Source organism: Pyricularia oryzae, chromosome 2, assembly GCF_000002495.2.
Source record: "Pyricularia oryzae 70-15 chromosome 2, whole genome shotgun sequence".
Classification (NCBI taxonomy): Eukaryota; Fungi; Ascomycota; class Sordariomycetes; order Magnaporthales; family Pyriculariaceae; genus Pyricularia; species Pyricularia oryzae.
Genome location: NC_017850.1, coordinates 2,693,618 through 2,716,904, shown reverse-complemented (window position 1 = coordinate 2,716,904; position 23,287 = coordinate 2,693,618). Strand labels below are relative to the sequence as shown.

The following is a 23,287-nucleotide window of genomic DNA, read 5'->3' as shown; positions in this document are numbered from 1 at the left end:
CAACGTGAGGCTGGCTCGGACGTGGCGGTGACGTTGGTGGATTTGCTCGAACTTGTAATTTTTATGGGCAGTGTTTGAAAGAAGATCGACCATTTACCGTCCGTCCGATGTGCTGTTCTTCGAGATGGAGCAGCGGCCCCACTTGTACCTTGCTTAGATGGAGGTTCAGTCGGGCTACAACGCTGGAACCCTGTCCTGCCTTACTGGGTACCTTGTCTTGCCTTGCAACCTTTACCCACCAAGCCTACCAAACGGGCGGCGCATGTACTAAGCTCACAGGGCTTCAACCGCCATGCTGAGTACGCAGTGCGTCATCCAGAAGCATTCTGCGTCTCTCCCGCTGCGCCATCAGCCTCGAGCAAGCCTGCTTGTCGATTATCAAACATTCTACAGGAAGATATGCCATCAATGTTACTGTACACGTAGGCAACTGTTCAACATTTTGCAAATCGATCGTCTTTTGAGTATTCCTGAAATTGTTCGACTCGTCTTTGCGACGCTGCGGGTCTAAAGTTGTTTGGACTGAATACCAGTAATATTCAGTAGCAAAGACGAGAAGGGATGCGCCGACGTGGTGGGACGCGTCGTTTGCAAGGGTCGGGTGGCGAATCGATCTTGGGCGCTTCTCCCGAATTGAAATGCTTAGACAAGCCAGGAAAAAGGTATCGTATGGATGTCACTGTTCCAAATTGCTAGACTAGACCTAGTAGACGGCGGTACCTTCTCAGCTAGTTCTAGCTTTGGCGGGGTCGAAGAATATGCAGCAAAAGCAACCCCTGCATCCACATGCTGGGAAGAAAGACTTTCTGTAACGATACAAGGGGGATGGCGCGACAAGAAAACCCAATTCTCCTGCAGAATTGAATGCACCTCATCCAGTCACCTTGCTATCGTCAGTGCGCACATGATCTACTTGACCGCATTTCCGTTTTTCAACGTGCGTGCGCCTTACCAAGGTCTAGCAAGCAGTCAATTCCTTAAAAAAGATTTCAACATGTGTAGGCAGGCAGACGGAAGCGCCACAACAGGCTCCAAAAAATGTCCATGCGGCTGTGCTAAATGGGCTGCAGGGGTTCATTGGTGATCACTGAACCACTTCGTCAAGAGCAGTAACCGCCGGCATGATCCAGGTCCGGCGCGCGAGAGCCTCTGCATGTTCCGTGGCAGCTATAACAGCCGCATGGATGATAGCTTGTTTGCCACAATTTTGTCGCAAGATATCGCTCATGATCCTTTCTTTCTTTCTTTAATTATTATGTCGCAATAGGACTGACCGACTGCCCCGCCGCTACCGCCAAGTGGTACGCGTGTCACGCGTTTCAATGTGGTGAGCGATTTTTTTTTTTTTTTTTTGCCACTTTCCTCTTCTCAATAGTCGTGCCCGTCTTCTATTATAACCAGTCAAGAAACCGAGCATACAAGGCCAGTGTCCTAGATGGGTGGGGATGTTTCTCCTTGCGTATAGTAGCGCGTCCGGCTCGCTGCAACAAGATATTTCACCCGTACTTTCTCTGGCCGGTTTTAGACGAATCTTTTGAGTTGCCGTGTGCATCCCGCACCAAAAACGACAAAAAAAAGAAGAGACGAACGCAACCAGCAAGAAAAATAAATCCTTAGTGTCACCAGATCTTCGGAGAGCTCTGTCTGGTCTTGACATGTTTGATCGGAGACAAGGGCCTCGACTTTATCATCTATTGTAAAGCGGTTCTTGGGTTCTCGTCCTATATTCGAAGCTGTTTGATCGACGGAATCCGATCTGGGGTGATTAGATTCTTTCCCGTCTGGTGTTTCTGTTGTAGAATCTTGATACCGCTCAGCCACCAACTTTTAAGATGCACCGAAAAAGCTATATGTCTATGAGGAGTCATTTTTTCCCTCTTGCTATTTCTTCCGTCCAACGGAGATACGGATATGTCTCCCCCTTGGACACGCAGCCGTCTGTACTGCTGCGACACCCGTCTCGTCTCCCGTCGTGCAATCAAGTCCTACAATACCTGAACACTCGTAGAACCGCAATAGCCCCTTTCATTCCCCGAAGGTCATTGTGATTGTTTCCCACCACGGGCCGTTTCAAGAAATGCTTGATGTGTGCTAGTTGGGAAAGGGCATGTTGAACCGTACAATCCTTGCAGACCCATATTCCCCAGATCACCAAAATCGGAAGCGCGCGCCAAAAAAGCAACGCGAGGAATGGGCATTAAAGTTTTTTTTTTTTGCCCGGGAGGCCCAGGGAGAACCCTTCTTTTTGCCATCTCCCCCTCTCGCCTGAACTTTCTGCACCGGGGGGTTTTTGCTATCGGCATGGAGCGATGAAACACGAAACATTTCCCATTATCCACATAAGCTCCCACTCAAAACGTTTCTACCGGTCCTCAACCATGCCTGTGTTTAATTAATTTGAAATCTTCAGTGTTGATTGGGGGCCATTCTAAATAGCTTTTGCTTCTTCCGCATTCGGGTTGCGCGGGATTTTTTTATTTATTTCCTAACCGTTTTGATACTCCTTGGCTATAGGGATAGGATAGTCCCTGAGGCTGCGAAGCAATATTTGAATAAGAAAGACTTTTCCTAGGTGTGTTATGCATGTACTTGTAGCATGTATTGGCCCGGACCTTCCCGTCAGAAGCGCCGTGGTGGGGAGAGATGGGCGGCCGTGGCTAAGGCCTACGGGAGTACATTTCCGCTAGGTCACCTGTCAATTGCCAAACACGGCTCTGCATGCATGGCTTTCTTGTTGCAACGCGACTGTATCAGACTGAAAGTTCATCCGGCACCACTAAGCAACCACTTTCAATAAGAGACGAACGTGGTAAGCAAAGGATGCACACCAGAGGGAGAGACAGGGACTTGTGGAAATGCTTCCTAATCTCCCCCACGCGCGTTCTGCACACAAGGCAAGATGGCCGAGTTGGTTATGGCGTAGGATTAAGGTGTTAAATCCATGTTTCCTATGGAGAAATCCGCGTGGGTTCAAGTCCCACTCTTGTCATATTTTTGCAATTTTCACGAATTTGAGACTATTCGGAGATTATTTTTACTGTTAAATTCTCATTCTATCCATTGTCAGTTAACAATTATAACATCTAAGCATATGCATGAATATTAATGTAGTTCCAATAGTACACGATTGTACATACTTATTTTGTATAGCACTAAAAGACACTTTGCTTCGTGTGGTATCGAATAATCCCCTAATACTCGGGTAACCTTTTCCCAAACGCCAAATCATTCGGTACCTGTCTTATAATTTCGATAGAGGCAAGGGGTAGAGATAAAAGAAAATTATATCAACCCGATGAACATCGAATCGGGTCCTAAAAAGTAAAAAATAAAAATCCCCCTTAAACCTACAGCCAAGAAACTCCAATTAAACATGCCCGTTACCAACTTACAATAAGCGAAAAAGAAACAATAGTAATGGGGCTGGCAAAGTACAATCCACTGCACGGATTGACATCCCCCTCAAGCATCTATCAAAGCCCAAGCATCCTCATGATCGTTGCCGCACATTTGCGGGTCAGCAACGGCAGGACCGGCGCTACGACGGCCTTGGTCGTCCTCGTCATCGTCCTCAAGCGCCAGCTTCCGCGAGGTTTGGCTGCTGGTGCCAGCGACGAAAAATTGCTGTCCCTGATGCAGCTGGTGGCCATGGTTCAAGTCGGTGCCCAAGTCGACTGCGGGGTGTTGCGACCCGTGGGGCGTGGGCGAGTGACAGGGAGACGGCTGAGATGAGGCGACCCGGTGCTGCTGCTGCCTCCACTGCATCTGTTGATGTGAGCACACGCCCTCGTCGGTCTGGCCGTACTCGGCGGCACCGGAGCACAGTTCCAGGGTGGTCGAGCCGGGTGTCGACGCGGCTGGTGTGTTCCAGTGCTGATGCTGCGACTGCTGCCGAGACAGGCCGTGGTGAGATATTTGAGACGCCCAGCATGGGTGGCCGTTGAAGCTCGACGCGGCGGAACCGGCCCCGCCGACGTTGCTGCCCGGGGGGACGGTCCAGCCGGACGAGGGCAGGCCGTGGAGCCCGTAGTCATGGCCAGTGTGGACCACCTCCCAGCCATCCGGGACGACGACGTCGTGCTGGTAGCCGCCAAAAGAGCCGGAGGTCAGGAACGGGTCGACCACGGGCTCGGTGCAGCTTTCAACCGCCGAGGCAGTCGACATGAAGCTCAAGCTCGGGGCTAGGCTGCCGTTGGCCATGTGTTGGGAAAGTGGTGCCGCGGACGGACCCGCCATGGAAGCCAACCCTGCCGTGGGCGGGGGAGTGGCGAGCCCCGAGCCCGGGCTGCCGGCGTGACGAAAGTCGTCCATTAGGCCGCGGAACAGGGGTGTGCCGCCGCGCTGGCCGTAGGCGATCGAGGAGGAGGCGTGGATTGCGGAGGTGGGCTGCGGTGATGGTGTAGGGTGGTGGTGGTGGCTGTGGTAGTTTGCGGCGTAGGCGTGCCCGTTGCTGGAGAGGATGCTGGCGCCGCTGCCGGACCAGGCTGACGTGGTGGCGTAGTTCTCCGCCATTGACGCGTGGATGTGCTGTTGGAAGCTGGGCGAGGGCGACATGATCTGGTCGCGGTGGAGGCCGCCTCCGAGCCTGGAGGTGGTCCTGTTGGCGGAGGACGGGGTGGACGACGGCACGATCATGCCCGCGGAGACGTTGGCGACCCCTGGCGCCGGGGACGAGGCGAGTATGGCGGACTCGGACGGGGTGTAGGCTGCGTTTGCAGACACGCTCTGCGCGACGGCGGCGATCTGGGCGGCGGCCTCGTCGCCGCCGATGATGGACTGCTGCAGGTGGATGGGGTCCGACGGGTCGATGGCCGACATGAAGCGCCACGACATGCTGCCGGCTGCTTGGCGGTTGATCGGGTACTTGTGGCCAGCAGCCAGGCGCTTCTCGTCGATCGAGTAGAGCGTATCAAAGGTCCAGAGCAGCAGGCACCGCCGCGTCCAGGGCCGCTGCTGCCCGGGCGTTGTGGCCATAGACGGGGGCTCCTGCGACCATAGCTCCTGCATCATGGCGACCTGCCCGATGAGGCTCATCTGCGTCACAGGCTCGTCTGAGCTGGGGGTGCTTGCTCCGTCTTTTGAGAAGGCACCACCGCCATCTTCGTTATTGGGACGTGTGTTCGGGGCCGTCGGCTTTCTGGATGCGGGAGAGGTGGTCGCGCTGGGCAGCTTCCTTGGTAAAAGCCCGGCTTTGGCCCTCTTCATTTCGTCAAGCATCATTTTCATGCTCCGGTCAGCTTCATCATCCCCAGTGGCGGTGTTTGACTTGCGGCCACGCTTCTTGCGACCAGCCTCGGCGGCAAGTTCCTCAGGAGAGGGCTCGAAGCCGACGTAGGGATGGGGATGGTAGGTGGCCAGGCGGCTGAGCATGACGGCAAGCTCGGCAGCCGGGTAGGGCACCATGAGCTCGTTCTTGTGGCGGGCAGCAACACAGTTGCAGTTACCGCCCGCGGCGAGACTGACACCGTCGCATTTGCCATCGTGGCCCACGGGCTTGGTCTCGATAGAGAAGAAGGGATCCGAACCGGCACCCCGGTCGCGGCACAGCTCTTGAGGTCTGCACAGGCGAGTCACGACCTTCCAGTCGTGGCCGACCAGCTCGGGCTGGTCGATCGACACCTCGATGCACGAGTTGAGCTCGGCGCCGGCGGGGAACTGCGTGGCCTGGGAGATGTCGAGCGTGGCCTTGCAGTGCAGAATGTCCTGGACGCCGTCTGCGAGGGCAATGGAAAGCGGTTCGTGCAGCTCCGGGAAGTCTTCCTCCCAGTCCTTCCTCAGGTTGCGGATCGAAGTCGACGGCACCTGGGTCATGGTCCGCGTGTACTCGTGGAGCATGCATCCCTTGATGTTGGCTCCACTGCGCGGCCAATCCTCACGCTTCAGGTTCTTTTCGAGGTGCGGGAAACGCTGCTCGTCGAGCCTCTCGCCCGTCTTGGTGTGGTAGGCATGGAATGAAGCTGCTGGCTTGCCTGTGCCATTATGGCCGTGGGTTTCGCCGTTGCCCGAGGATGACGACGAGGTAATTCTGCTCGAGGATGACGTCGACACAAAGTTGACCGATGTTGCCGCCACCAGGATCCAACACTCCTTTGGCCGAACCTGGACGCGCTTATCGGCAGCTAAAAGGTACGACCAGTACCGGTAATTGTATCTCTTGTCAGGGAGGCGGGACTCCCTTAGCGCGCGTAGCACCGTGTTGTCCTTGAAGCTCTCGCGCTCCTCTTCCTCTTCGCGGCCATTGGCTCGCTTCTCCTCTGTGACGAAAACAAAATGTTCTGCATATCGAAGGTTGATTGCAAGTTCATAGGTCAGCCAAGTCCTCGCAACGTCACAAGGTCAATAGCAAAAAGGTCCAAGGTGTGGGGAGCCGCCGTTCTCGTCCCAGGACAAAGATAGGCGTTATGTTCATCCCTTGCATCACCAACGGCTTCTCCGCACCACAAAAGGCACCCCGTCACATCCCCCTGTAGCTTGTGCATGCCGCAACTGAGCATTGCAGGGAGAGAACCCTGGTGTAAGCGGGAACATGAACCGCACCACCGCATCGCTTAGAGTGTTCCCTTTTTGTTTCTCTGGGGGCTTGAATGCCTTGAAAAAGTGTTTGGATTTTTCTCTGATTTCCCCAGTTAAAAAGAAGGCTTATCTGGGAAAACCCAGGTTGGCGATCACCCAGGCTGACGGGCCAATACGCACAGCCCAAATGGCTTCTTGCCGTACTTTACCGCTTGGCAAAACTTCCGGATCCGGCTGCTTGGAAAGGTGGTGGAATTGGGGGCTGGATAGGTGTGGGCAAGGAGCATTTAGGAAAGAACAAAGAAAAAAAATGGATGGTGACACAACATGTGTTCTAGCCCAAAAAAAAAAAAAAAAAAAAAAAACGGGGTAAAAGAAAAGGAAGTCAACCAAAAAACTTACGCATGGGGTTATCCTTGAAGAAGTTCTTCGTCACCTGGATATGGCTAGACACCATCTTGCGGTCACGCACCATGGCATGGTTCATCAATTTCGTTTGGCTCTCACCGGTCTTCTTGTTGACCACTTGCATCTCCCACTGCCTGTCCGGCAACTCGGCGCCGACCGAGGGCAGAGTCTCCAGGTACACAAGCCAAAGCCATTCGCTGATGAGCATGTTGCGTCCAGCCTGGTCGTTGCTGTTGGATGTGCTACAGTTGTTGGTGCTGCCACCACCACCGCCTCCCTCTGCGTTGGGAGCCGGGCGCTTCATCATCTGGTATTTGTGTCGTCCCATCGCCGGTATGGTCAGAAGAGCTTATTTGGCGGACGTGTTAGCTCATACTTGGCCATTCATAACTAGTGCATGTGTAGTAGTAGACGAGAGAACACCACAGGGGTAGTATGTCAAGCAGCTTTTTAAATGGCAATAGAGCTTCGAATTCATGGCTTACCGTCGCAAAATGCCTGTTCCAGCCACTCAGGCCACTTCTGCTCCTCGCGTCCATCAACAGCCTTCTCGGCCTGCTTGGCCCGATAGGCCCTGAATGCCGCGTTGTTGTAAAGGGGATTGTAGCTCACAGAAGGTGCACCCGCCATCGATGTGCCCTTGTGAGACGGCAGTGCTCCTGGACCGCCGGCGGGTGCGCCGTAGATGCTCCGCCGTTGGCCGTTGGCAAAATCGAGGTGCAGGTGCTGGCTGTTTCCGCGCCTGGCACCGAGGCTGTTGCGCCTGGTCTGTTCGTCTGCCAGGTCAAGCGACCACGGCGAAGGATTGCTGGGCCCACAGATGGCACCCGCGGCGGAGTGATGATGGTTGCTCTCCAGTGTCGACGGCGGAGTGAGCTTCGGGCTTGTGGCAGCGCTATTGTTCTCCGTCGATGCTGTTGAGCAGTGCGCAAGCGGGTTTTGGCTGCTGCCACTGCTGCCAAAGACTATTTCCCTGTTATGCGCAAAGCTCTGGACATTTTGGTTCTGTACGTTGCCTGTCGATTCGCTCAGAGGCAACCTGCCTGCGGTGGTGGCGTCTACGATGCCGCCGGCGAACGGGGCGAACCGCACCGGTGCCGCATCATCTAGGCTGGCAAAATGTGACAGCCTCTGGCGTTTCCTCACACCACCAGTCTCAAAGGGATCCGGAGGAGGATGAGGAGGGCCTTGCTGATGGAGGGGGTGACGGGGAGAATTGCCGAGAATGACCATGATGATGGGTGGCGGTTGGGTGGGAAAGAATGCTGCGGGTGGGATGTGACAAGATTCCTAAAGCCAAAAGGCGATGTGCTTGTGACTGGAATAGAGATAGAGAGTGTGTGCGTGTGGAAAGCAAGAGAATGGAAAGGGGAATGAGAGATGAACGTTGGATATGTTGAGAAAGGAATGGATAAGACTCGTTTGGCGAGAGTCCGGCTTTTGTAAATCCAAGTGCACAAGTAGCACCCTCCCACCTTGATTGTGCAGTAGACAGGTTTGAGGTAGGTAGGTATGGTAGAGTGCCGTAGAGGGAGTGTACCTTGCATGGGAATAGGTAGACAAAGACCACACCCCTCCACCCCCACCTCTCTCTCTCCTCCTATCCTCCTCCCGCCCTAGGATCGTGGCCGATCTAGGCTTGATTCTGCAGCACCTTTGCTCGGGGAACTCCAGGGCAGGGAATCCAGGGTAGCCATTCTTTTCTTCTTACTTGGTAACACTTGCTCGCTCACACCGAAAGGATCGTGCAAAGGGAGAATCTCAGAGCATCAATAGCCCCCCTAAATCAAGACTTGTTGGAAAGCGGTAGCTCGATGACGAAGAAACATAGATACCTACCTAGCCAATTCGAATAGTGCGTTCGAATTGAGTGACAGAAACATCCCATAATGGGTATGTAGAGCACATTGCTAGGGTGGTCATTATACTACAATACAGTAAGCCATTCAACACCCACTGCCCTTCATGTATCTGGCAGGCAATACGTGTGTGGTCCAGGGGAAGAAGCAGCAAGAAGATAGAGAGCCAAGAAAAAGCGGCACCAAATGGGAGCTTGGTGGCAAAGCCATGCAAGTACTGTACGTAGACGAGCTTGAATACACTCTGGGGCATGACTTGTCTTGAGTTTACTTGCAGCTAAAAGCCAACGGCCGGCCGTCGCCGAGGGAAGGGTAGGTAGGCAGGGGGTGTGCGAATGGGACTTGGAGGCTGATCCAGGAATGGAATTCGGCGCAGTGCATCAACGTCCGACAGGCATGTTGGCAAGATTACATGGGGTCTTACACGATCGAAGAGGAGGGAGGGAGGAATGCAAGCACGAAACACACATACCGGTAGAAGGCGAGAAAATACAACAAAAAGGTGAAAGAATAGCCAAAACAACAAAGATGATAAAAAGGAAGCTAGAAAAAAAAAGAAAAAAAAAGAAAAAAAGAACTTGGGGTATGGATGAGTTGGTCGGTAGTCGATAAGGCGTGGTTCAAGGGACGACTGTAACGAGAAGAATCACTTCCATGGCCCCCGGTTTGTGCAACCTTCTTTGCGGCGCTGTGCGAGGACTATCAGGCAGCCCTGCGCAATGCTTTGGGGCAAAGACTGTCAAGACTCTTACCGGCCCCGATTAGTGTTCTAGATAGTTGATGTGGTCAGTAGATGTCGGTCTCGCTCACAACTCCCGAACCCTTCGCAAAGGGCGTAAAAAAAAAAAAAAAAAAAAAGTCATTCAAATCCTTGGCCAGAACCTCAACTCGCCATCGTCCAACGTCACTAGACCGTCCCAGACCAGACTAGTCCCAAGGGCAGGCATAAATGCAAGTGGGTTGAGACACCGCGATTGATCGATACATTTCAATTCTTCATCAAATTTCATGCCTTTGCTAAAGCGTTTGAGTCGCCCTCCAGATGCGCTGCCCTCGACACTGTCGATGCGGTCGCTTCATTTGTCTGGACCACATCAACGCAGGTTCATTGCAATCCATCAATTGATAATTGAAGCAATGGGGGAGGAATGGTTGCATTTTAGGGAGATAAATACTGCAAGGGGGTATCTAGATGTTCATCAGTCGAAATGCAAAAAAAAAGAAACTGTACTCTCACCCAGAAAAACCAAACCAAGTCCTCCCAAATCCACTGGATCCAAGACAGTGCCCCCGGCCCCTACATCTCATCGCCCTCTTCATCTTGCCCAATAGTCACCTTCTTCCGTCCTTTTCCTATCAGGTTTTGGAGTGCAACCTTGTTGGCCTGTCCCTCCGTCTTCTTCTGCATCTTCGCAATCTCCTCTTCAGCGTCAACCGCCTCGGCTTCGGCAAAGTCAAGCACCAACTTCCTGCCCAGCAAATGCGTGTTCTTGAGAGCATTGAGCGCGTTCTCTGCCTCCTTGGGCGTCGTGAACTCTGCAAATGCGAAACCACGTGTGCGGTTCTCAAAGTTCTTGGGTACACGGACAGAGCGCAGCTGTCCATAAGTGCCAAATAGAGTCCGGACATCCTTTTTGGTTGCCTCGAACGGCAAGTTCTTGACGACAATCTTTGTTCGCTGCCCTGCCTGTTTCTTGGCCTTGTCCTCACGGCGCCGCTCTTCAGCCGCGTCGAGACCTCGGTGCGACGCCCTCACCGTTAGTGTGTGGCCTTCGAGGTTGTAATTGTCCATAACTTTGAGCGCAGCCTGAGCAAGCTCCTTACTACGAAACTCTACGAACCCGAAGCCCATGCTGAGTACTTGGCCGGGTTTCTTGGGGTCGGTCTTTGTCTTCACTCTGGCAGAGACGAAGCCCTCTAGTGATTGGAAGGTTTCGGCCAGCTTCTCTGTTGTTGTGGCGAAGTTGAGACCCTTGACAAAGAGTGATGTTGTCTCGCCTTGTTCCTCTGCGTCATCACGTTCCAACAGCTCAGTGACAGACAACTTCTGCTTGCCTTGCTCCTGTGCAGTTGGCTCGGGAACATTCTTGAAAACGTCCTTAGGTGCCATCTCCAGATACAACAGCGAGGACTTGAACTTCGAGTACGCAAGCTTCTTGAACGCTGTCTTGGCATGTGCAGCATGAGAAAACTGCACAATAGCTATTGTTGCGCTGGGAGGCATCAATACTCGCGTCAGAGGGCCATACTCTTCGAACGTTTTCTTGAGCTCGTCCAAAGTGGTGCCATGGCTAAAATTCTTGACCAAGATAGTCGTGTCGCCGCGTTCCTTGTGCCTGAAAGCGTCCAGATCCACTCCGTTGGAGGCAAAGTAGGATTTGACCTCTTCGATGGTGGAGGTCTCTGCAATCGCCTGCTTGACACCTGCATCTGATGATGAGGGATCGAACAAAGCCGATTTCGAAACACCCAAACGCTCCGCCACAGCCGCGTTGACGGCATCTTGGCTCATATAAAGCGCATTCCAGTTGAACCGCTTCGTTGCGGCCTCGGCCTTTCTCTTGAGTTGTTGTTGCTTCTTGAGTGGCAGTTGGGAGATTGCGTACTCGTCTAGCACCCTCTTGGCCTGACCGGGTAGCACGTGCAGGATTCGCCCCTGAAAATCACACCCGTCCAGCTTCTGGAATGCATCTACGGCCGACGAAGATTCAGAGTACTGGATAAAGGCTATCCCTTTACTCGTGCCTTCGCGCCCAGCATGAGACAAGTGTATCTGTATAGTCTCCTGGTTAGTCTTGCTTACATCGACCAAGTTGAAATTTATATGGAGACATCAAACGACGGGTCCTTTTATCAGAAAACAGAGCATCTACTAAAATACTGTGATCCAGGTTGGCATCATATACCATCGGTATAAGCTGTCCCTATCAGATGTTCATCACGTGGAATCCCGTCGTCGACGCAAAGAGAAAAGAAAACCTGGTTAGTGAACTCACCTCATCAAGGGGCCCGAATGCACCAAATACAGACTTCAAGTCATCTTCGGTGGCACTGTAGGGTAGATTTCGCACAAATAGTCGCGATGTCTTGCGGATAGATTCGACCGGATCATCCTTTTGGACCTTCTCCGGCACAGGCTTGGTTTGCTCCTCTTGCACATCATCTTGAGGCGACTGGTCCGTTTCAGGGGCCACCTTGAGAACAGGCGCAGGCCCTTCATCAACGGACACAGGCTGTAATGCTTTGGGATCATCCGGATCAACCAAATCGAGCAGCCGATTTGTCCGTGATCGAAGCCAGTCGTCATCATTTGCCGGTTTCACATCAGCTTGAGCCGATGCATCGGCACTTTCTTGAGGAGCTGGTGCTTCTGAAGGAGGTAGGACTTCAGCTGGCGCTGCTTTCACCGCAGCGGCTGTAGCATCCTTGGCCTCTACGGCCTGTCTCTTTACTGGTCGGGCCGGAATCTCTTCGTATTCATCATCACTTTCATTCTCCAGCCCAACCAGGGCTTCACTTGGGTTGGCACCAGATTGATCCGCGTCAACGATCATGGCTGATGACTCGGCGGCGGCACCTCCGGGCTTCAGGTTCATTGTTTCCAAATACTCCTTCAGATTTGGGTCCGCCATGTCGAGCTCATCTCGCTTCCTCTTCTGTTTCTTCGGAGCTGATTCCGCTTCTGGCTTGGCCGCACGCGCTGCTTCCTTCTCTGTTGTGTGGGCTGCAACGATTGCCTGTGCGGTGACCACCTTCTTGGAGGCAGGAAGGGATGGGTCGGAGATCTACATGCCAGTCTTGTAAGCTAGTACTCATGGACGTATCCGAGGCGTGAATTTGGGCGAATCAAGGGATCAAAGTGAGCCAGGAGAAAGGAGGGGGCTTGTGACAGGATGATTCTTACCGGCCGAGCTATTTCAACTGCAATCTTGGACATTCGAATGTAAGACCGGTTGTAATATTTTGCAGCATCGGCTGCGAGTTGGGGGCTTTTGAAGCCCACGTATCCAATCCTCCTCTTTGGTATCAGCTTGAGGTCTGTGATTTCTTGACCCTTTGACGCAAAGTGCTTTCGAAAGTCCGCCTCGGTGATGTTTGGCGGAAGGTTCCGCACGAATATACGTGAGGAATCCATTGTATTTGCCATCTCGCCCTTGGCGGTGTTGGGCCCTGAAGGAAGGCAAAGAGACACAAGTGATGAACTTGAGCTGGACGAACACAGCAAGGGATTGACGGGAGACATCCAGCTTTTGAGTTGAGACAGCCGCCAAAACTTTTTTTTCTCTGCCACTTTCCCCCCACTTTGTTACGTCGCCGCCTTCTTCAAATGGCTAGAGGCTCCACAGTGGATAGTCTACTTGCCGAGTGTGGTGCCAAGTACGTGGATGATCGATTTTCATGAGACTTGGATTAGGCGCATGTTTTGGTGGTTCCCTGTAAACGTTTCTCTTTTGCCGAGTATATTGTCTACTTGTGTACCTTATGTATACCTGCACTGCTCAATGGGCTTTGAATATTGGAATTATCAATATGGATAGTATAATTTTTCAACAAGCAGCTTCCGAGCCCAGTAGCTCAGTCAAAAAGTGGATCTTTGACGAAAGTACCCACTGGCGCGAGGAACTTGTACTAGGCCCTAGCGCCAAGTCCGATCGACTCTCATTATTGTCTTCTCGTGTAACGATCTGTTTGTACCTCACGCAAGCTACCAGATGCTATGCACTTGTACCTAATAATCACTCCACCTTCACATCGTAACATTTGGTTTGTTCGCTACTAGGCAAGGCACTCTGTTCGACTCAACTTCGAGGCAATATAAATTCCCAGGTGAGATTCAAAAGCTTCTTTCTGCCCCCCAAAATTCCACCTAATTATCCCCAGAGGTGGGCCCAAAAAGGCGCGTTTCTTCTCCGGCGCCTCGGCCGCCCCGCGCCGTGTTGCATTAGACGGCCGAAGGATGCGGGCCTCAGGATGCGGGCCTCTAACCACCGGTCGTCCGCCCTGTTCGTCTGGGTCCGATCGCGACTGCCACTCAATCTAACTACAGAGAGCGATTCATCTCTGGATCCAAACCACATAATACCCTAACACCGATACCAACCTACAGCCTCAAACTCACAGCTAATTCCTGATATCAAAACCCAACAGCAATCTACCCCTCAAGATGGCAGAAGCGAACCCCGCCACACGGGAGAAATTGGACGGTATGTCTATAGCGCAAAGTTCCACCTAGCAGAGCTCCTGAGAACCCTGCTGACAGATTCGTTGCAGCCCAGATCAAGGCGGCCGACATGGTGAGCGCTTGACACCTATTTACTCCCATAGACCTCGGGTCTCCGACTTTGCTCCGACGTATGGCAATACGCTTACCAAATCCCGCCATGATCCAGAATGATGATCTAGCAATGGAGATCATTGACGTCGGTACGTTTGAAAGTATGATATCCGGCGCAAGTGAAACTAGTGGCAATGCCGAGATGTTACTGACAGGCAATCGTGCTCCGCCTCACAGCCCAAGAGGCGATGTCCAGGCTCACTATCGAGAAGGTCCGTTGAGAAGCACACGCCCCCTACTATTCGGATTCGAGCCGCAAGACATGAACACCGACGCTAGAAACAACCAGAAGGGAGGAGAGGGGTGCGGCAGGAAGCGATACGGTCATGATGCTGACTGAGAGATGGCGTGTGCAGGACATTGCGGAGCATGTGAAGAAGACCGTACGTTGCAGGACGTCCTATCTACCTAAGACATAGCGGAGTGTGTGCTTGCTGACCCCGATATCTATCTAGTTCGACGAGAGGAAGGGCCCCACATGGCACTGCATCGTCGGTCGGAACTTTGGCAGCTTTGTCACCCACGGTATATACGATCTTCTACCCGTCGACGGCTCAAAATCAAACTGGTCCACTGACTATATATCCGCCCTGTACAGAGTCCAAGCACTTTCTATACTTCTACCTTGGCCACTGTGCTTTCCTCGTCTTTAAGACGCAGTAGTCTGGGCCTTATTGAGGAGAATATAGGTCGAGACCATGGCGGTTCAGCATGATTTGATATGCAAACCTGTTGTTCTATATACCCTGGAACAAACGTACGACAGCAGTGTTTGCAGCTTAGGGCAGAGAATGAAAGAAGTAAAGGAACATTCAACTACAGAGTTCCATGTCACCGTCGGAACAATGTAAACCTTTCGCCCGCTAATGTCATTTGAGAAACAAGGACTGGAATGCGGGGCACAGGATCAAAAATAATTTCTCTATAATTTACGTCTCTAACTCGATCGTCACTGTTTGTAGACGCGGATCACATACAGAAAGTCTGAGGAAGATCTGTGCATTCCTAAGGCCAACAACTCCTTGGCATGACTCTCACTAAATCCCGCCATTGCCACTCGGCACTCTTTGAGTGATGGATTTTGTGGAGTTTATGATAGCAAGCTTGTCCAGACGGGCATGTACCGGGGAAGCTGACAAGCCTTCCGGGCTCGCCGCTTGTGCCCTCTGAACGTGATACCAGCTGGGTATCTAACCTTTCGGGGCAACCTGTGGTCTAGACTAGGCTGTGGAGAGAGATGCCTCTGCATCACGTACATCTGCAGGCGTCTGGGGCGCAAGGACGGCGCTGTCGGTTATTTTTGTTGTTTTGTCCAAATCCATGTCGGCTATCGATGCTGAAGAAGCCAATGCACTGGCTTACTCTTTGGAGATTCCAGGTAATCCATCCATCTATATCGGGTGGTGGCAGGTAAATGACGGAGGTATTGGAGTAAGCACAAACAGCTGTCAGCTCATACTTCCCCAACTTCGTTCCAGTACTGACCATGTACATCTGTATAGAGAAAGCCGGGATCAGCGTGGGAAAGGCAAGTTTCATGCAAACAGTCGCTTGCCACTAGTCCAAAGACGGCGGTTATCGTCTCGACCTGCGTGGTCATGAAGACCTGACCAGCAGCATCACACTGGTGAATTTGGGCGGCTGTGCTCAAACACTCTGGCAATACAAGTTATGACTGGGAAGAGCCTTGCCGCCTTCGAGGTAGCAGTTTATACCACGTTATTGCTGGCTACACCACTGCATTAGCTTCTATCAGTTCGAGCCCCGGGATGGAGTTGTTGCAACCGTAGTTGTTGTGGTGAATAGTACGCCATGGGTTATATTCGCGGGGTCACTGATGTACTGTCAGTTCGAAATATATCCAGCTACCTTGGTGCATGATATATCTCTAGTGCTAAAAGAGTGTTCCGTTCACAGGTATTTTCGCCTGGACCATACCTTACTGCTCGTTGGCGATCGCTACATATACAATGTTACTTCATGTGGGATGTGAGACAAATGCTTTGAACGTGCTACGAGCTACATTAGGAGCCATGATCTTATGATTACCGCATTGCACCGTTCAAAGACCAACGTTGTCTCTATAATCTTCAAAATAAGCAAGAAACGTTCACCTGTCATCCCAGATCAAGACCTCCGAGGATGTCTAGGTAGGTATCTACCAAATGGTCCGAGCTACGACAGTCCTTGGCCACACGCAAACATGATACAGTACGAGACTTCTTGAACTGAATTCACGAGTCTTGAGACCCCCAAGTTGAGTTCTGATAAGCTTTACCGGTAACCAGGTAGCATTGTTTTGTATTGTTCTATTATTTCCTTTATTTTTGGTCTTACTGTAAGCATAAGAAATCAAATCAACGTTCCAGGCAGAGTCGGTTGTGACGGAAATACCGTTGAAGCAGCGGTCACAAGTACCACGTTGGTGACCGCTAAGCCCCACTTCCAATCTGGCCTGACACCTCCACTTTTTACCCACTGAGCATTACGAAGCACTGTAGACGGGGATGCTCGTACCGTCCACAGCAATGCTTCGTACCCGATCTCGACTTCCCCCCGAGCAGGGCCGCAATGAACCTACCCAACTTCGAGAAATCCATATTTATGTTTCTTGTAGACGCTCCAGATCGACAGGTGCAACGGCAGATCATCCATAGGAGAAACGCCGCCTGTCCATACATTTCTGGTATAAATGGTACGAGGACAGGACCCTGTCTTTTTTTGACCTTCCATGATCCTGCCTGATGCCCAGGGTGTTAAAGTTTCCAGATCGCCAATTAATGGCCCAAAGCCACTAAATTCCAAGACAATTATGCAACGGCCCCCCAAGGAACGACCAGCCCCAAGCAGGCCCTTCCCCTGTCGTGGCTTTGGGTGGCTGAGAAGGAAGCAAACCTCGCCTGTCCAAGTCATCAAAGGTTGGAATGCAAGTCAAGCTAATGCTCGACGGAGAAGCCCAATCGGCCAGGCTTTTTTTTTCTTTGCCAGGCAAGCCAGGTATTACTGGCCCCTATTTGCAGGGCGCCTTTGAAGTAGAGGCTTGGAGGTTCGCTACTTTGAGGCTACTGTAGTAAGTTAGTTATTCGTAGGATATCGGTGGATCGAAAGGCAAGCGGCGGGGTGAGCGATGCGTTAAACGCCAAGTCCCTTGGTCGGGCCCTGACCGAGAGGCGAGGGAGTGCAAGCTAAGCTGGGCGCGCATGGCGTGGTGCATTCTTGCTCGATCCCACCATTCAACTGGCGTCGTTTGAATATTACAAACCTCTGGGCACCACCTACCCAAACAAGATAAATATTGAGTGCTTTCCCCCCCCCCCCCCCCAACGCCGGCGGCCCTTTTGAGGTTGTCGAATCAGGACCTCTTGTCTTTCGCTGGCTAGCAGCTTGCCAGCTGAGCCTGGGAAGAGTGGGGTATGAAAGGTTGCAGCGCAGCATTCAAGGTCGGTTGGGTGGATGCATCTGGAAAAACGCGGATGGAAACATTGAATTCACTCAACAACGCAGCTGCGAGAAAATAAAAGCTCCCCGCAAATATTTATTTCGAAGTACTTTACCCTCCAGCTGCCAAGGCATAGACAGCTAGCGTTAACCTTTTACTGCGTCCTGGAAAGTAACCCTTAGACTTCCCTTCGGCCGTCTACTCTGTAATAAATAACACTACGTCCAAGCAAAATGATCTAGCCGAGATGGAGATTGTGTCTGTGGCCACTAGACTTAGGTCCCAGATTCCTTCCTTTCCTTTTTCGCACCGAGCCGACTACGGCGGCCGGAACCGACGGCCGACATGGCAAGGGAGGTTTTTTTTTTTTTTTTTTTTTTTTTTTCATTCCATCCTTCCTGTAACATCGTCAACTGCCAATCCACCCCGCACTTTTCAGTGTTTATTGCGGGCGGAGGGTCTACTGCTGCGTTGTATACTATAGTAGAATCCGTTCCTGCGTGTCTGCGCTGGTAGGCCAGGGATCTTCTCTTTTTCGGTTCTGAACTCGGCAGGGTAAAAAGCATTTTGCCCATATTATACCAAGCCCCACTAGATTTCCCGGGACTACCTTTGATACATCTGCAGTCAATTGAAGAAGAAAGGTAAATCCTCGAGCAAATTTCCCTGCAAAAACATCTCACGCGCCAATCATTCAGCTGCCTCAATTGTACTGTGTAACGCTGTACCTACATACCTAGGCAGAGTAGGTACCTTACTAAACCCGTAGGTCTGTCGGTACGGACTACGGACTACGATGAACACGCCTTGCACGCAAACCCCCACTTGCACTACGGTACACCAACATTTTCTCCTACCGTAGATCGGCCGGGGGAGGGTGTAGGTGCTCTCTCATCCAGGCACATGGCGCCCCTTTCCCCTCCGAGCTGAGAGACAAAGTCTTACTGTCATACCTTCGCACTCGCCGGCAAAGCAAAAAAAAAGTAAAGATAAACAGACAATGGGTTCCAATGTATACTATTCGTATTTTGTACTTATCATTTATCTTTCTTGGTGAAAACAGCACGACTACCGGTAGTTTTCCCACTACTCGTGCCTTGCAGCTATCCAGTAGTAAACCGGTAAACGGGAGAGCTGTCGCTTATTCCTCGCCGGCTCGTGAATAATATCGCATTATAACCCACGCCATGGACTACCCGGCCCGACCGGCCCAGTCCGACCACTGACGACAACGAATTCAGCCAAAAGAGGAACCAGCAGGTTGGACAGGTACATGTGGGTCTAAGACATGCATGCGCATATTTTCTTCTTACTATAAGTTATGCAGGCAAAGAAAAACAACCCAAAAATACCATCAATCCGTACCTCCGAGCCATATTGACTTTTGTACTGTACCTATATTGCATTGCTGTCCCGAGACAACGCGGATGGGGAGACATTGGTGGTTGTGGAAATTCTCTCTTTGTTCACCCGACCGGACCGAGAGAGCCTTCGAAGCGTAATAAACAAGGCAAAGGGGGGGACCCAGTGGGAAGCAAAGCCTAAGAAGTGAGGAATGCCCGGATGCAGGTGAGGTGTAATTTGAAGTGATCAATTGGAGCTCCACATACCGGGGAAAAAAGCAGCTTCTCTTTTGGGGTTCGGGATGTGTTGTAAGGTTAACCCAAGATGCCCTTCGTGGATTAGTTTCGAGTTGCCACCGCCAAATATAACTAAAATTGACTAGAACTAGATCTGAGAACTGTCCAATGAGGGAACGACCGATATCCGTCGCTGAACCGGTGACATTCGAGCGAGCCTTTGAACTAAGAATGACGGTTGTCAGTCAGCTCGTAATGTCAGCATTGCTGTAGGAAGTTGAGCCGAATTGGAGCTGGCAATAATGAGGTATGAATGAGCTGGAAAAGACTAGCTGTGTATTTTGGGTTGCACGCAATAAAACCATATCTTATTGAGAGTATAAACGTATCGCGGCTGCTCGTGGGCTACACACTTATCTCTGTACCGCTAAATTTGAATTGACTCCTCCAATTCAAGTTTGTTTAGGTTAATACCTAATACATAATTCTGACGGGCGGACTTGTTAGTTTGGCAGAACCCACTTGTAATCGGCTTCTAGAAAAAAAAAGAGAAAAAAAAAAACATAGCCCATGTGATAAGGGAATGCACCTGCAGATCAACAACGCCGAAAAAGCTCGGGAGCTTATTCACTCAGTCATTCAGTGGAATAGTCGCACATTTTAAACAAGACGACATTTATTTCATTCTATTGCTTTTTCAATTTAACCAAGAAATACCACGCACAACGAAAACGAATTCGCCACAGGCAAATCGTAACATGTCACGTCGTGGTCGTACGTAGTACAGCCTCAGATTAAACGACGCCAAGGGTAAGAAGCTCGTTCAGGAAAGGCTAGCAGAACCGGCATGATGCTTGATACCCGTGGAAGTGGATTTGGTTTTTCTCATGGGTACTAAAGTCGCATTAGCAATTAAGCAGCATTGTTATTGTGGTACGTGGGTAAAGTAGGCCACCCTCCGGGGTGCTGGTGGTACATCAGACGGAAACAACAGACGTCTCCCCCAGGAATAAATAGATCTTTGGTTTGAGAACCTGAGCGCTACGGCGTATGGCCCCTTTTTTTTAATCGTTGCTTTGCTTTCCCTGCCAGTTCCTAGCCGATTTTTTTATACTCCGGGTGGAGACTCGAATTGTCAGTCTTCAACCGCGTCTTCGGTACCTAATCAGGCCTTTAACACGTAAATGAGAATGAATAAGTATCACTGTGCACACGGAGCGAAAGAAGGTTTTGGCCTCGATTCAATTTTCCTAACTCCCGTAATGGTATTATTATTGACCCCCAATAGGATTTCAAAGCCAAGCAGAGCACAGCCGTAGCAGTTCCTTTTCTGACAATGACATGTCTGTCCATGCCAAGCGACCACGGGGCCCCTGCAAGGTCGATCATTAAAATGGACCAGGCCCACCTGGAGCAGGCGGGCAAAGGCGGGCTTACTCGTTCAGGGCAATGCAGAACCCCCAAAAGGCCGTGGTAGTAAACAAAAGCTGCAGGTAAGACTTGATAATTTATATTGTTTTCTTGCCAGCAGCAATGCAGTTAGAAGTTATTCCTAAAGTTAGTTGGCCCGGGTTTTCCCCAGAGATGAAAAGGGGGCAATATTTGAAATAGCAGTGAAAATATTTCAATTGCACCAGTCCGTTTACACTACAAGTTCTCTATCTCTGGCACGGGAAGGGGAGGCCCGGGCGCGTGGAAGGGTTGCGGATCCCAAAACATGTCAAGTCGAAAAAAAGAGGTATGCCCTGCCGCCGGCTAAAGATACAATCAATAATAGTTCGGCGGCGCGGCAAAGTCCCGCTATAGAAACCTGGATCAACTTACAATGACAGGGGGAAATAATTTGCGATATGCCTTGCATTGACAAGTCCTAGTCGCTGACAACATTCAATCTGGTATCGGGCTTCCCTCGGACTTTGAAAAAGGACATGAGGCCAAAAGAATCGTTTACAGACTGTATGCACCCTTCCAATGTACGGTGCAAGCGACTGATCAAAGCCGACAAAACAGTACTTCTACTTCTAGGAACTTCTAGGAACATGCGAAGCTTAATGTGTGGAATTGAGACCAGGAAAAGAGGAGCATTTCCAAAGGGGAGCGATGGTGTTTCAGCACATTGGGCGATGGGATCCCTGCCACGAAATGATTTCGTCATGCAACGCATCCTAGGATACGTGCAAGACCGTACGTACTGTACCTAGGTAAAGATCAGCTACCTACTCCCTGTCTATCGTAACCGAATGGCGGGCGAGATGATTAGTTGTAGAGTCCAGGCACAAGGAGTAATTACATACTTTGTAGGTATTGGACTGCGATAGAAATGAGCAAAATTCATTGACATTTGGGAAACAACCTAAATATAACGCGGTTCATTAGAATTCTGCAGGCGTGGCTGTTGGTTGCACGTGCCGAGATCTAGACTTCGACGTAACCCAGAACACATGGCTCAGCGGAGACCCCGAATTGTCGGGAGGCAGTCGGTCGAATAAACGCACAGTACTGACAATCGATGTCGTGTTTAATACCCGAAGCTTCTTTGCTTTGGCAGGGATGCCTTTCTTTGCTTTTCCTTTGCTTTAGTTCCCTTCTCCTACAATCTTGCGAAATGAAAATTCAAAAAATGAGTACCCGCCGAAAAAGCCGATTGCTGACAGCCCGGGGCGGTGCTCTCACCCAGTTGAGAGAGCCTACCGGTCCGTCTTACTGTAGCGGTAGAGAAACTTTACGTAGAAAGGGAAAAAAATATAAAAAAAATAAAAATCCAAAAAAGCCCGGCTGACGGCAGTCACCCAATTGTGCAACGCTTTTTGAGAAGTGAAGTGGCGTAGCGTGTTCGGACGGTCTACAATTCTGTACTAGATGGGTGGAAAGGCACCGGAACCGAACCTTCAATCAGCTGGCCACGATGAGGCCGTAACAACATACTCCGTATAAGCCTCGATGAACCCTGTCGTTCTCGTGTGGTAATCTTGGGATGCCAGTTGTGTTATTGTTCACAACTGGTGTTTCCTACAAACCGCTGCAAGACCAAGAGAAACCAAAAAAAAAAAAAAAAAAAAAAAACGGCTTTTGTTGTTACAAAATATTTTCTACAGAGAAAAAATCTTTTACCATCTAAATTTGGTTTGTTCTTTTTTTTTCCTCCCTAGTTTCGTTTTTATTTGTTAGTTGTAAGTAAATACTTCCCATCTTCTTCACTCAAGTGGTGGCGGCGGAGGGTTCGGATTAGACTTGGGCAAGGTTACCTGATGCATACACAACTAGATATGACTTCTAGCCCAGCCTTTATCGTTCGGGGATGGACAGCTGACGCAAGCTAGGTCCTTGGTACTGTACTTGCGGGTATCTACGATGTGATTGATCAATTATGCGAGTGATAGTTCAACGAGTGAAAGCTTCCTGTACGTCGAGTTTATGACCAAGCATCCATGACATCCATGAGAGGAGCGGATGGTGCTGGATCTTACCTGCGCTGGCCAATTTCTATACCTAGCTGATCAATCTGCACTGTCGTGTGCTGCGGTATCGATGGCTGTCCATCCTTACCAGGTACCTACCTACCGTATAGTACTAAGTGTTTATGGAGTGCAAGTAACAATGTATCATTCGTAAACATACCCTGATGCTCATCCCGTGTTCATATGTACGCACAGTCGCCCGAACAAGGTTGGGACGAAGAAAATTAGACAGGCCAAAAAAGGACCTTCATCCTGAAGTTTCTCTCCTTTTTTTTCTTCTTTCTTTCTGCGGTCCATCATGCATATCCAAACATGATTAGGGGCCTGGGGCAGACAACCATTTTATTTGTGTGATCCCTCAGAGCGAAAGCTTCAGGTGCTCATTGAATAACTATCTACGTACTTACCTTACCTACCTAGGTACGGTAGTTCCGGCATGTAGTCATTTGGGGGGAGGATTGTGATGGAGTTTTTCAATAGTCGGGTGGACAAAACGGTACTAATACCTTTGCACGAATTGGGGCGGGGGGTCCAGTCTCGGCTCGCTTATCCAAACTTGGATTCCCTCGAAATGCACCGAGACTTGTGAGTGATGTCAACAGGTACATGTGTACGGCCGTCATGTCATGGCAGGGCCCGCCAAAACTTTAGGCTCAATTTAATGCCGCCACGCCATCGGCCAGCGGCCAAGTAAC

At 50.9% G+C, this 23,287-nt stretch overlaps 6 protein-coding genes and 1 non-coding gene across 9 annotated transcripts; 4 read left to right on the top strand and 3 right to left on the bottom strand.

The window, feature by feature from the left end:
• Positions 1–2,893: 2,893 nt before the first annotated feature.
• MGG_20017 lies at positions 2,894–2,989 on the top strand. Its single transcript has one exon. It is a non-coding gene; the product is annotated as a tRNA-Leu (tRNA).
• Positions 2,990–3,308: 319 nt separating this feature from the next.
• Positions 3,309–8,154, bottom strand: MGG_01218 (uncharacterized protein; the record flags this gene model as incomplete). The annotated part of the gene is made up of 4 exons (XM_003714069.1): positions 3,309–6,275; positions 6,916–7,228; positions 7,298–7,311; positions 7,407–8,154. The coding sequence occupies 4 exons, from the start codon at positions 8,152–8,154 to the stop codon at positions 3,463–3,465; spliced, it is 3,888 nt and encodes a 1,295-aa protein (XP_003714117.1). The 3' UTR covers positions 3,309–3,462.
• Positions 8,155–9,918: 1,764 nt separating this feature from the next.
• MGG_01217 (multiple RNA-binding domain-containing protein 1) lies at positions 9,919–13,024 on the bottom strand (the record flags this gene model as incomplete). The annotated part of the gene is made up of 3 exons (XM_003714068.1): positions 9,919–11,553; positions 11,777–12,565; positions 12,685–13,024. Coding segments are annotated over 3 exons (2,605 nt in total), but the record flags the coding sequence as incomplete, so codon positions are not given.
• Positions 13,025–13,242: 218 nt separating this feature from the next.
• On the top strand, positions 13,243–15,116 carry MGG_15645. Of its 3 annotated transcripts, none has more exons than XM_003714065.1 (8): positions 13,243–13,607; positions 13,929–13,984; positions 14,052–14,074; positions 14,171–14,204; positions 14,293–14,327; positions 14,472–14,498; positions 14,571–14,640; positions 14,714–15,116. In XM_003714065.1, the coding sequence occupies exons 2-8, from the start codon at positions 13,945–13,947 to the stop codon at positions 14,776–14,778; spliced, it is 294 nt and encodes a 97-aa protein (XP_003714113.1). In that variant the 5' UTR covers positions 13,243–13,607; positions 13,929–13,944; the 3' UTR covers positions 14,779–15,116. The 3 variants fall into 3 exon arrangements, with proteins under 3 accessions (XP_003714113.1, XP_003714115.1, XP_003714114.1); XM_003714067.1 differs by having other exon boundaries at positions 14,171–14,216; XM_003714066.1 differs by having other exon boundaries at positions 13,243–13,984.
• On the top strand, positions 15,046–16,108 carry MGG_15644 (uncharacterized protein). The gene is made up of 2 exons (XM_003714064.1): positions 15,046–15,546; positions 15,618–16,108. The coding sequence occupies exons 1-2, from the start codon at positions 15,436–15,438 to the stop codon at positions 15,723–15,725; spliced, it is 219 nt and encodes a 72-aa protein (XP_003714112.1). The 5' UTR covers positions 15,046–15,435; the 3' UTR covers positions 15,726–16,108.
• Positions 16,109–17,463: 1,355 nt separating this feature from the next.
• Positions 17,464–18,632, top strand: MGG_15643 (uncharacterized protein; the record flags this gene model as incomplete). The annotated part of the gene is made up of 4 exons (XM_003714063.1): positions 17,464–17,911; positions 18,182–18,198; positions 18,324–18,433; positions 18,618–18,632. Exons 1-4 carry the CDS (start codon positions 17,802–17,804, stop codon positions 18,630–18,632), a joined length of 252 nt encoding a protein of 83 aa, XP_003714111.1. The 5' UTR covers positions 17,464–17,801.
• A 3,787-nt stretch (positions 18,633–22,419) lies between these two features.
• Positions 22,420–22,764, bottom strand: MGG_15642 (uncharacterized protein; the record flags this gene model as incomplete). Its single annotated transcript, XM_003714062.1, has 3 exons — positions 22,420–22,480; positions 22,602–22,687; positions 22,753–22,764. The coding sequence occupies 3 exons, from the start codon at positions 22,762–22,764 to the stop codon at positions 22,420–22,422; spliced, it is 159 nt and encodes a 52-aa protein (XP_003714110.1).
• Positions 22,765–23,287: the final 523 nt, after the last annotated feature.

Bases quoted from the DNA above. Each gene is read 5' to 3' on its own strand.
- MGG_15645 (XM_003714067.1), top strand. From the start codon at position 13,945: ATGGCAGAAGCGAACCCCGCCACACGGGAGAAATTGGACG. The intron at 14,075-14,170 runs GTGAGCGCTTGA...GCCATGATCCAG, and splicing joins AGATCAAGGCGGCCGACATG to AATGATGATCTAGCAATGGA. The intron at 14,641-14,713 runs GTATATACGATC...CGCCCTGTACAG, and splicing joins TGGCAGCTTTGTCACCCACG to AGTCCAAGCACTTTCTATAC.
- MGG_15644 (XM_003714064.1), top strand. From the start codon at position 15,436: ATGTCGGCTATCGATGCTGAAGAAGCCAATGCACTGGCTTACTCTTTG. The intron at 15,547-15,617 runs GTAAGCACAAAC...ACATCTGTATAG, and splicing joins TAAATGACGGAGGTATTGGA to AGAAAGCCGGGATCAGCGTG.